At 41.3% G+C, this 12,657-nt stretch overlaps 1 protein-coding gene and 1 pseudogene across 1 annotated transcript; both read left to right on the forward strand.

Annotated features, from left to right (window-relative positions):
• The first annotated feature begins 6,193 nt into the window (after positions 1-6,193).
• LOC110912389 lies at positions 6,194-9,146 on the forward strand (annotated as a pseudogene).
• An 839-nt stretch (positions 9,147-9,985) lies between these two features.
• Positions 9,986-11,880, forward strand: LOC110912388 (putative receptor-like protein kinase At5g39000). Its single transcript, XM_022157085.2, has one exon. The coding sequence runs from the start codon at positions 10,009-10,011 to the stop codon at positions 11,821-11,823; it is 1,815 nt and encodes a 604-aa protein (XP_022012777.2). The 5' UTR covers positions 9,986-10,008; the 3' UTR covers positions 11,824-11,880.
• The last annotated feature ends 777 nt before the right edge of the window (positions 11,881-12,657 follow it).

Below are 12,657 nucleotides of genomic sequence, written 5' to 3' on the forward strand. Positions count from 1 at the left end.
AAAGAATCCACTTCCGCGTTGACCATCCCAATGCATAATAATTTAGACTTTCCCAAGTTAATTTTTAATCCAGAACACGCGTAGAAGCATCTTAGAATTCTTACCACGTTCAAAGCATTCTCTTCATCCCACTCCCTCAAAATAAGAGCATCATCCGCAAAAAATAAGTGGGACAAGGGCGGTCCGTCATTAGGAAGCGAAATGCCCCGCAGAACACCCACAGCCAAAGCTTTATCCAACAGGCAAGACAAAGCCTCCATAACCACAATAAACAAAAACAGGGATATGGGATCCCCTTGCCGCATACCTTTTCCGCACTTGAACTCAAAAGTAGGAGCCCCATTAACCAAGACAGACGCTCTGGCCGAAGAGAGAATGCCCTAGATCCAACTACACTATTTCGGACCGAAACCCATTTAACGGAGCACATCAATCACAAACTTCCAATTAATATTATCGTACGCATTCTCAAAGTCTAACTTAAAGAGAAACGCCTTTTTCTTACCCTTATTTAACCAAGAGCACACCTCATTGATCAATGGGCCATCTAAAATAAATTTACCTTGCAGGAAGGCGGACTGCGAATCAGAAATAACCGAACCCAGCACACTTTTGAGTCTATTAGCAAGCACTTTAGACACCACCTTGTTAATGAATCCCACCAAGCTAACAGGGCGATAATTATTAAGATGCACCAGATCTCTGCGTTTTGGGATAAGAGCAATAAAGGATGAACCACATCCTAGTTGATCTGCCCTGATCCAAAAAATTCAGCCAAGAGCCTGACAAAATCCTCCTCGAACAGCCCCCAGAACGTCTTAAAAAACCGAAAATTAAACCTGTCGGGATCTGGAGCCCGATCATCCCCACATTCGAAAATAGCCGTCTTAATCTCATCAACTGAAAATTGGGACTCCAACCACGAGGCGTCCGAATCCGAGATCCTCTTCAGATTAGGACAACTCATTAAGGGACGAACCAGATAATCTTCAATAAACTTGTCTCTAAAAAACTTAAAGACCTCCTTCTTGACCAAAGACGGTTTGGAAACCCATTCCCCATTAATGTTGAGCCCATGAATGACGTTACTAGCCTTCCTACAATTGATCATAGTATGGAAAAACTTCGAGTTCTCGTCTCCCTCCTTCGCCCATCTAACACAAGACCTCTGTCTCTGGTCCGAGACCTTGGCCAACTCCGCCTCAGCAATAATCTTCTGATTCTCAGCAAGTTCCCACTCTTCTTGTTCCGACAGTTCCCTAGACTCAAGGATGTTCTCCAGGCCTTCCAACTCCTCCTTAGCCAAATTCACCTCCTCAATTTCATTTTGAATCATAGCATCCCTCCATTCCTTTATCTTAGAACGAATGAACCCAAGCTTCCTAATAAACATAACATCAGCCGGACCTCCCCAATCAGAAAACTTGGCATACGCGTCTTCTACCACCTCTTAAAATCCCGGTTTACCCAACCACTAATTGAAAACCCGAAATGGGCATGCTCCAAAATTCACCGCCTTGTTAATGAGAATGATAGGGCAGTGGTCGGACCAAAGCCTAGGAAGCGCTTGCATACGAGCTTCCGGCCATAAGTTAAAAAATTCCGAGTTAACCAGAAACCTGTCCAACTTACTAAACTTGTGACCATTCTCAGACCGCCACGTGAACTGTCTACCCCTTAAATCGTATTTAATCAGCCCAGATTCGAAAATGAAAGTATTAAAGTTGCTAGCACAAGTGGGTTTAACCGAGCATTTCCTTCTTTCTTCCCGGTACCTGACAGCGTTGAAATCTCCTCCAATAATCCATTGCCCATCACGACTATTAACCAGAGACGATATCGAATCCCATAATTCTTTTTTGGCTGCGATCCCCTGAGGTGCAAAAATGTTCAGAAAATTTATAATCGAGTTATCACCCACCATCCTTCCCCTTACATGAAGAAAATTCCTTTCTTGTGTAGAATCCAGAAGTTTGAACACATCCTCGTCCCAAACACAAATTAACCCTCCCGACAAACCCGTCGCATCAACATAATCCATACCAAAATTGCCTTTACCCCAAAACTTGGCAACATCGAAACGGGATACCCCACTCTGCTTCGATTCCTGAATAGCCAGGATGTTGATACCGAACACACGCAACAGACCTTTAATCCAACCAGTTTTATTCGAACCCCCAACGCCCCTGATGTTAATAGACAAGAAATTCATTGATTAAAATCGTTAATACCTGGAGCCTTAACTGTGTTCCTGATAAGATCCGTGTGGTTGTGGAGGTTAACCCCAATTAAATCCCCAACTGACAACGTCTTGGTGATTTCGGTCTCCAACGGAAGAAAGTCAGATCTGGCCATTGCCACCGTCTCCTCGTTCTTGGTCCCTGAAGACCCGGGACTCTCCTCCATTTCAGTAGCAAAGGCGTTCGGAGTCGCCCTGACATTCACAGTCTCCTCTGGTCCCCTAAACTCTCCGGTCTGTTGTGCCCTGACTGTGAATCCAATGAACCCAAACCCTTGCTCCGATTCCTCAAACAACGTTCTAGATCTTTTACTGGGCCTTTCTAGCTCTGGAGCCTAAACCAGATTTTCGATGGGCCCTTTTGCCCTTATCTCCTGAGTTGAAAGCTAATTCATTAAGCATGGGGCCACCTCCATCCTTACCACAATTGGGACCCACAGCACCACTGCCCTGACAATTGTCCCTCTCCTCACCAACCCCATGATTGCCAGCATCTTTTGGAACATTCTCCTCAAAGCCAGTGGGGCCAAAAATATTGGAAAACACACCATTAATTACGTGAGCCGAAGCTTGTGCATAGGGGAGGCAATATTCTGAACGTTACCCGAAGAGTCATCACCAATCACAACATTGATACCAGCCGCCGATGTACCCAAAAAACTCGAGCCGGGACACTTATCCCCATTCTCGTGGCGTTTCCCCTTCTCCGGCAACTCGGTCCCGGACACCGACATCTCAGCCACTAGGGATGAGTTCAAAGGGGACGAGCAGTCCGAGACGTTCTCAACATTACAACCCTCATTCTCAAAACAATCCGGTAACCAAACCTCCAGTTCCTCCTCTAACCAAACTCTAAAACACCTGTCTCTCCATTTCAACAAGATCATATGATTAATCCGTTGTGCTTCCCTAGTTAACACCCCTACCCTGAAGACGGACAAATCTTGGTCTTCCATCAGACACTTCGGGACATGCAGGATTCTACCAAACATTTCTCCAATCCTTCCAAGAACATCAGAATCCAACAAATGCAAAGGAATCCCGAGGAGTTTAAGCCACACCACTCTTTCCAACGGAAGGCACTGGCCCTCCCATGCATCTAGTTTAGAAAACCAAGGGCCCCATATATCTTTAGAATCCAGGAACCGTTTGGCCGAGCCTTTGTCATCAAACGAGATAAGAATGGACAACCCACCCAGGTACTGAATCTTCGAGTACGGGTAACTAGCAATCTTTAGCAGTTTGTCGAAGTCTACCAATGTCTCCAAATCAGCAGTTCTTCCCACCACCGCTAAACCATACAAGTCTTCAAACGCAGTTGTCCTATCGGGAACAATAGAACACTTATCAAACACCTTCGAAGCCTCCGACCCTTCCCCCCATTCCAGCCACCGATAATTTTAGTCTTCCCCAAAACCTTGCTGTAGGACCTGGAATCTCTCTGGTTAAACTTCTTGGTTCCTTCCTCCACACCAAACTGGCCAGTAGAACGAAACCTTCCTCCATCCTGACCAACCGGGGCCACCGTTTGACGTTGGGGAGGCAAATTCTCAGCAGCAAATCTGGCAACATTCACAACCAGCTTATTGCCTCCCATCTTGAGACCTTTCATCTTCCCTTCCAATGCCTTACCATCGCAGACCCCGGAGAATGATACAAAGCCAAACCTATTTCCCAGCTTATCTCTTTTCTAGGCAACATAAGATCCCACCACCTTACCGTAAGCACTAAAAAAGTCCCCAACATCCCTCGAAAAAGCACCATCTGGAAGATTAGAAACAAAGAACTTGATAACCTCGGAACCCATCCTAACAACCAGGCCTGGAGACCACTCTATGAGAGGTTAATAGGTTCGAAAAGATCAAGCAGCACTACCACTGTAGCCTCGATCAATATCAGACCTACTAAGCAATCGAGAGGAAGTTCCAGAAACCTTGGAAACTAGAGACGCAAAGAACAACGGATCCACCGGCGAATGGAAGAATAGGAGAAACAGATTAGGGATAGAGGTCAAGGCAGATGAGGCCAACCTCACACTCTAAGCCGGAACTATTCGTCTTCGTCGAGCCCACGACAACCGGAGAGAGGGAGGACGCTAGGGTTTCTTAATTATTGTTTTAGTCAATCCATCTGTTTACGAGATAATGTTGAAACTTTTCAATTTATATTATTACATGTAAAGTTGTAAAGTAACATGTATTATGCATGTAAAGTAACATGTGATTTCATTCATTATAACATGCGTAGTGGGAAAGATCCATCCTTAGGTGTTTTGTGTCATGTGGCAGCCCAGTCAGTAAGGGGCATTATTGGGCGTTTTTCTAAAATGGGTGTAGTGGGGATATGGGCATTATGTTAAAAGGGTGTAGAGAATTAAATATAAATAAAAAAACCTACCAAAAAAGCTATTGGCCATAAAAAATGAAGCTTCAATGTGATTGGTCAAAATTGTGCCCCAAGAGCGTGATTATAAACACGCCTAAATCAAAAACACACCAAACACGCCCATGCGTAATGGTTACGCGGCGTGATTGGGGGTGATTGGGCAAAGAAAACGCCCATTTGTTGGATCACTACGGTTGGTCTTACAAGTAAGTTATACGGAAATAAATGATTTTCTCTTTTTGTTTTTATGTATATTTTTCTATCTATTACTTTGTAAAAGAGGTTCATAAATTATGAGTGTTTTTTACTATTCAATTTATTTTATAAATTTTTACATTTTATCTTTCATTTCTTACACGTTATACTCTTTAAAAATTACAAGATTGACCCTTTCACTTTCATTAATCTTATTATTTAAACTTTAATCTTTTTATTTTTACCTTTTTAGTTCTTTTTTACGGTAACGTTTAACGTTTCGTTCTAAATTTTGCGAGCTAACACGTTATGTGCGTGTTTGATTAAACGTTCTTATGTTTATTATTTTGCAGTTTAACAATCTTGTCACAACGCGTGGGTCCTACATCGACTTAGTTATTATTTTTCATATTTTACGTTTTGATCTAATTTTTGCGAGTTAAAATGCACTTTTTTATGATAATATTTTACGTTTCGGTGCAAATGCAAGGGAACACGATATGTTCGTGTGGTTCAGCGTTTTTACGTCTTTTTTAGTTGTTTAACGATCCTGTTGCAAAGCGCGGGTCCTAAGTCGATTTACTTATTCTTTTCTTTGTATTACATTTTGGTCTAAATTTTGCAAGTTAACACGCCGCAATGCGCATGCGTGGTTCTACTTTGGTACGTCTACTTTTTGTTTGGTTGAATAGTTCCGTCGCAAAGAACGGGTCCTAAATACTAGTTTTGTTTATTTTGTGAACATACAATACTTTCACATGTTGTGACATTTGGTTTCTACACAAACATCCAAAAAAAGATTTAAAAAATCACCATTGACGTCGCTGAAGAAGAATTCGGCAACATCAGTAACACAGCTCATGACAGGGATACACAAAGCCCCCACCAACCAAAGTCGTACAAACACGTAAACAAAAAGAACCACACGATCAAACAAGATAGAACAAGAAACCAAACAAAATCCTTAGCTAAAGTCATCGGAAATTTGCCGTAAACATAGTCCACGAGAAGAGAGAGAGAGAGAGTAAAGAGGAAATAGGCGGTTAGGGGTTGGGCTTTTTAGCCCCCACCGATCTAAATGGTACAAACCAAACAACAAAGGAAATAACACAACTAAAGCAAGTAAAAACAACAAAGCCAAGGGTACAAGCCACAATGCACAACAATGTTACAAATTAACATTATCGGTTAAGACCGAACCCAATGCAATACATTTAATGTGTATTTGTGACATGGATGATGAGTTGAGAGAGAGAGAGAGAGAGAGAGAGAGAGAGAGTAGAAATGTAATTGGCTAAGTGAATACAATGTTACTAATTAACATTATTGGTTATGATCGAACCCAATGCAATGCATTTAAAGTGTATTTGTAACATGGATGATGAGTTGAAAGAGACAGAGAATAGAAATGATGTGGTAAAACTTTTTGTAAGAATTTTGATATTGTAGAGATGGTCTAAGTATTTATAAAATAATATTTCATTTGAATGAAAAGTCATGTTTCAATTATTCATGCTTATACTTGAATTCATAGCCCATAAGATTGATTATCCTCTTTATATTATTGACTAACTCAAATGACTTTTTCCTTGTCACTTTATTACCGAAGAAGACTTTCAGGTCTACTCTGACCCAATCTATGGTTGGTTATTATTATAATTTAAAACATATGAAAGAACAAAAATCAATACTCTTCTCCAAGTATTTAATCATTTAACCATCATCTTTCCCCTACTCGAATTAAGGCACCAAAGGTTCACTTTCTCAACTTCGTCTAGCATTTTGCTAGTCTTCTTATCATTACTTTGCCTTCGTTCTAAGACCAACCATCATGTTCGCCTTCAATTTACCATTCTTTTTTGTGCTCCTCTTCTCTACCACCATCTCACAAGCATACACACCCACTGACCACTTCTTCCTCAGCTGCGGTTCATCCGCAGCTTCATACTCAAATTCCTACTAGAGATATTGGCACGGTGACGAACATTCCAAATTCGTGCCTTCCAACTTCATTACCACCTCCTTCTCATCCGCCCCCAACCATCTACATTCTTCACTCGATGATATCCCTTACTCCACCGCTCGAATTTTTAATACTTCTTCATTTACCTATAAATTTCCTGTCTCCCAAGGCCCCAAATACCTTCGTTTACATTTCTATCCTGCCACTTACTCGGATTTCAAATCCGAACAATCTTTTCTCTCTGTATCATCCAATGGCTACTCTCTTTTAACCAACTTCAGCGCTTTCCTAGCCGTCCGCAATGATGCACGTGTCCTCAAAGAATTCCTCATCTATGTAAGAGATGCAGAAATCCTAACCCTTACCTTAAAATCCTCACACAATTCGCATGCCTTCATCAATGGTATCGAAATCGTTCATTTGCCCAAGGATCTGTATTTTAAGCCTAAGAGCCTGAACTATGTTCGAATGATTAGCAGACCCGTAATTGATGAAGACAGGGCATTTGAAAATATATACAGGCTAAACGTTGGAGGGCCACAAATATCCATTAGCGACGATACTGGTATGTATCGGTCATGGGATCAAGATGAAGTCTACATATATGGAGCTGCAATTGGGTTGACGCCTGTTTATGATAAACCAATTATGTATACCGTGGAGACGCCCAATTATACTGCACCTGAGCCAATTTACAAAACCCAGAGAAGTATGGGCAAGCAGTCTGTCAAGTACAATCTAACTTGGATACTTCCTGTCGATTCTGGGTTTTATTACATGCTCCGCCTCCATTTTTGCCACATCATACCACAATACACCAAACAGGGTCAGGTTGTTTTCAAGATCTTCATTAATAATCAAACTGCTGACGAGGAGCTTGACCAGCTCAACCTGACTCAAGGTAGTGGGTATCCGATATTTAAAGATTATATTGTCTTTGTCAATGACCCAGATGGCAGTCGCTGCAAGCAACATTTGTGGTTAGCGTTGCATCCTAATAACGCTTCTGAACAATATCTAGAAGCTTATTTGAACGGTTTGGAAGCCTTCAAGCTTAGTACTGATAAAAATCTTGCCAGCCGAAACCCAGAACGTCGTTGTACAACCACACCAACAAGGCTAACACCAACAAAGCTAACACCAACTGTAAAAGAGAACAAGAAGAAATCTCCATATGCCGTGATAATTGGAGGAGTTGGTGGAGCCTTTGTCTTGTTGTATATCTCAGTTTTTATAGTTCCCTGGCGGCTAAGGCGAGCCAAAAACAATAGTTCTGACGAGGACAGGTCACCAAATCCATGTCGTCGTTTTTCACTTAAGGATATGAAAGCAGCTACAGATGAATTCAATGACAATTTTGTCATAGGCAACTGAGGGTTTGGTAAGGTGTACAAAGGGTACATTGACAACACCACAACCATTGTTGCAATTAAGCGGCTAGACTCATCATCCCAACAAGATTTTCAAGAATTCAGTACCGATATTGAGATGTTGTCTAAACTACGCCATGTCCAACTAGTGTCCCTGATTGGATACTGTGACGACGAGGGAGAGATGATACTGGTGTATGATTACATGGAACACCGGACTCTACGGGAACATCTCTACCACACAAACAAACCTTGTCTGTCATGGAAAAGACGTCTCGATATTTGCGTTGGCGTAGCCAAAGGGTTGCATTATCTCCACTCGGGTGGATAGCGTGCAATAATTCATGGTGATGTCAAGTCCACAAATATCTTACTGGATGAGAACTGGGTTGCGAAGTTGTCTGATTTTGGTTTGTCAAAGCTAGGCTCCGAAGAACAGTCAGAAACACATGTTAACACGATGGTGAAGGGTAGTTTCGGGCACATTGATCCTGAATATTATCGGGCACAACAGCTGACGAAGAAGTCTGATGTGTACTCATTTGGAGTGGTTCTTTTCGAAGTGTTGTGTGCAAGACCTGTTATCGATGCAGAGTTGGGAGAGGAACAAGTGAGATTTGGTAGAATGGTGCAAGACTTGTCATCAGAAGGGAACACTACATGAAATCGTTGATCCACAAATAAGGTGTGAGATCGCACCTCGGTGTTTGAGGAAGTTTGGCGATGTGGCAAGTAAATGCTTGCATGAGGAAGAGAGTGAGCGACCTGCAATGGAAGAGGTAGTTTGGCGACTAGAGTTTGCATTGCAACTACAAGAAGATGCTGGCAAAATGGATGGTCCTGAAACAATGTAAAAAAAAATCCGGAACTTTCGTTATTTCAAATAACTATTTCAGCAAAAAAATAGTATTGAATTTTATCATATGTTGTATATTTGGATAGTTATCCAATTCCTGGAAAATAAAGTAGACTGATTTAGCAAAACAAAGTGATGTTACTATGAAAGAGATTGTGTCTTACAAAAATGAACTCGATCTACTATCACAGTAAAGAATGAAAAAAGTGTACCAACAAACGTTTTTAACGACTTAGGTCAAAAGGCCTGCTCTCCATAGTGGAGACGCAAGATAGATTACCGTTTGAGCCATTATCAAGGGACATCTGTGTGAAGGGACGAATCGGGGCTTTAATCCCGGGTTCGAACTTCACAGAGGGCGAGGGTTTACGGATTTTATCTTGTTCCACGCATCAGTGGACACGGTCTCATGGCGGCTGAGAAGTTGATATTGGACATAGCCCGAGCAGACAACTGTCTTCATTTTATTTCATTTTCAGTTTTCATTCACGTAAGCGACCATGGTTAATAATAATAAATAAATAAATTGAAAAAGATAAATAAACAAATATAAATATTTAAGAAAGAATGAAAACTGAAAATCAAATAAATGAAGGTAGTTTAACCGTCTCTTTCTTTGCAGTTAAAAAAATTATTAACCATGGTCGCTTACGTGAATGGAAAAGAAACAGACGGTCAAACTACCTTCATTTTATAAATTTTTATTTCATTTTCAGTTTTCATTCTTTCTTAAATATTGATATTTGTTTATTTATCTTTTTCAATTTATTTGTTTATTATTATTATATAAATTGATAAATTCAAATGACGAGAATAGTCATAGACTTGATTATTATTGCATGTGTATATGCATGTCACTTTCTATGCTACAACTCCTTTATTATTATTGCAGAAGACCACCAATACCTTTCCAGGTCAACACTTAAAAGTCTTGAACAAAAAGACAAACAATTTACTGTCACTAGACACTAGTTCTGTTGCAATATAACAACATTAACTAATGTTGTTCTCTAAGTATTCAATTCATCAACCATACTATTCAACCATCATGTTCTCCTTCAGCTTACCGTTCTTTGCTGTACTCCTCTTCTGCACAGCCACCGAACAACCATACAAACCCACTGATATCATCTTCCTCGACTGCGGTTCATCCACTACTTCATATTCAAATTCTGATCAGAGATATTGGGATGGCGATGAGCATTCTGAATTCGTGCCTTCCAACATCACCACCACCTCCTTCTCATCGACCCCCGACCAGCTGGATTCTTCTGTCCCCCAAATCCCTTACTCCACCGCTCGAATTTTTAACTCTTCTTCCTTTACCTACACATTTCCTGTCTCCCAAGGTCCAAAAATCCTCCGTTTACATTTCTATCCTGCTACCTACTCCGGTCTTAACACCGAACAATCTTTCTTCGATGTATCATCCAATGGCTTCTCTCTTTTAACCAACTTCAGCGCTTTCCTAGCCCTCTCTTTTCCGAGAAACACCCACACCACCGATGCAGTAGTCATCAAAGAATTTGACATCCGTGTAAAAGATACACAAATCCTAAACGTTACCTTTACACCTTCACCCAATTCATATGCCTTCATCAATGGCATTGAAATCATTTCAAGGCCTCAAAACCTGTATAGCCCAAACCCGAAACTTATTCCTACAAGCACACCAAAAGGGCAGACTGGAAAAGGACAGACACCAATTGTTATAGGGAAAAAGAAGAAAACTCCATATCCCATGATGATTGGAGGAATTGGTGGAGCCTCTATCTTGTTGTCTGTTTTAGTATTTATAGTTTTCTGGAGAAGGCGAGTCAAACACTATGGTGTGGTGGACGAGAGGTCATCAGATGGATGTCGTCGTTTTTCACTTGAAGAGATGAAAGCAGCTACAGATGAATTTAATGACAGCTTCATCATAGGCAAAGGAGGGTTTGGTAAGGTGTACAAAGGGTACATGGACATGGACAATGCTACAACCATTGTTGCAATCAAGCGGCTAGACTCATCATCCAGACAAGGTTTTCAAGAATTCCGAACAGAAATTGGGATGTTATCTAAACTACGCCACGTTCAATTAGTGTCTCTGATTGGATATTGTGACGATGAGGGAGAGATGATACTAGTGTATGATTATATGGCACACGGGACTCTACGAGAACATCTCTACAACGCAAATAAACCCCCTCTATTATGGAAACAACGTCTCGAAATTTGCATTGGTGTAGCCAAAGGATTGCATTATCTCCACTCGGGTGGAAAGCGTACAATAATTCATGGTGATGTCAAGTCCACAAATATCTTACTGGATGAGAACTGGGTTGCTAAGTTGTCAGATTTCGGTTTGTCAAAGCTAGGCTCTGAAGATGAGTCAGAAACACATTATACGGTGGTGAAAGGTAGTTTGGGGTATGTTGATCCCGAATATTGCTGGACACAACAACTGACAAAGAAGTCTGATGTGTACTCATTTGGAGTGGTTCTTTTTGAAGTGTTGTGTGCAAGACCTGTTATCGATGCAGGGTTGCAAGACGAACAAGTAAGTTTGGTAGAATGGGGCAAGACTTGCTGTCGAAAGGGAACCCTACTGGAAAATATTGATCCAAAACTAAGTGGGGAGATCGCACCTGGGTGTCTACGGAAGTTTGGAGATGTAGCAAGTAAATGCTTGCATGAGGAAGGGAGTGAGCGACCTGCAATGGAGGAGGTAGTTAGGCAACTAGAGTTTGCATTGCAACTACAACAAGATGCTGAGAAAGTGGATGGTCCTGTGACAATCGCGAAAAATCAAGAACTTTTGTTTATCATTTAAAATTGTAAAGAAAACTGGCCAAAATATTATAAAGTGCATTTGGTTAAATTGGTCATACGAGACGTAGTTAGATATTGAAAGTGATTTCGTTAATGATACAATGCAAGAATTGTGTGAACTAGACCTGGCAAACGGGTCGGGTCGGGTTGGGTCGGGTCATGGGTCAAAACGGGTTCGGGTCAAAATGGGTTCGGGTCAAAACGGGTCAATTATAAAAAAAGGTTGATTTGGTTCGGGTCGAAACGGGTCCGGGTCAGAACGGGTCCGGGTCAGAACGGGTTTCGGGTCGGGTCAGAACGGGTCAGAACGGGTTTCGGGTCGGATCGGGTCTTTTTTTTAGAAATGTTTTATCACTTGTTTCAGCAAATAATCAGCCGCAAACAACCTGTTTTATCACTTGATGCAGAGTTGCAGACCAAATTAGAACAGAATACGCGAAACTCAGATCTGTGCAGTACGGACTGATTTCAAATAACAGCGTATGGACTGAACAACAACAACAGATCTGCAGTCAACGATTTCTGCAGCGGCTGATTTCGATCAAACAAACAACCAGTTTCAATCCCTTATCGCTGTTTTCGATCAAACAAACCTTGAACAAATAATCAGCGAAACGGATCCGTCGAACAGATTCTGCGGAAAACTGTCGATTCTGCAAGTGTAAATGCAGTGTAAATGACTGGATTCTGCGCAAAACGACAAATTTCGGCGAATGAAGGTTCTGTTCAGCAGCTGATGTTTCTGATTCGTGTGAAATGTCACAGATTTGCGCAGACTATCAAAGATTTATTTGTGCCTTCGTTTCAAAAACAATCAGTGCGAATCATGTCTATG

Source organism: Helianthus annuus, chromosome 15, assembly GCF_002127325.2.
Source record: "Helianthus annuus cultivar XRQ/B chromosome 15, HanXRQr2.0-SUNRISE, whole genome shotgun sequence".
Classification (NCBI taxonomy): Eukaryota; Viridiplantae; Streptophyta; class Magnoliopsida; order Asterales; family Asteraceae; genus Helianthus; species Helianthus annuus.

Bases quoted from the DNA above. Each gene is read 5' to 3' on its own strand.
- LOC110912388 (XM_022157085.2), top strand. From the start codon at position 10,009: ATGTTGTTCTCTAAGTATTCAATTCATCAACCATACTATTCAACCATC.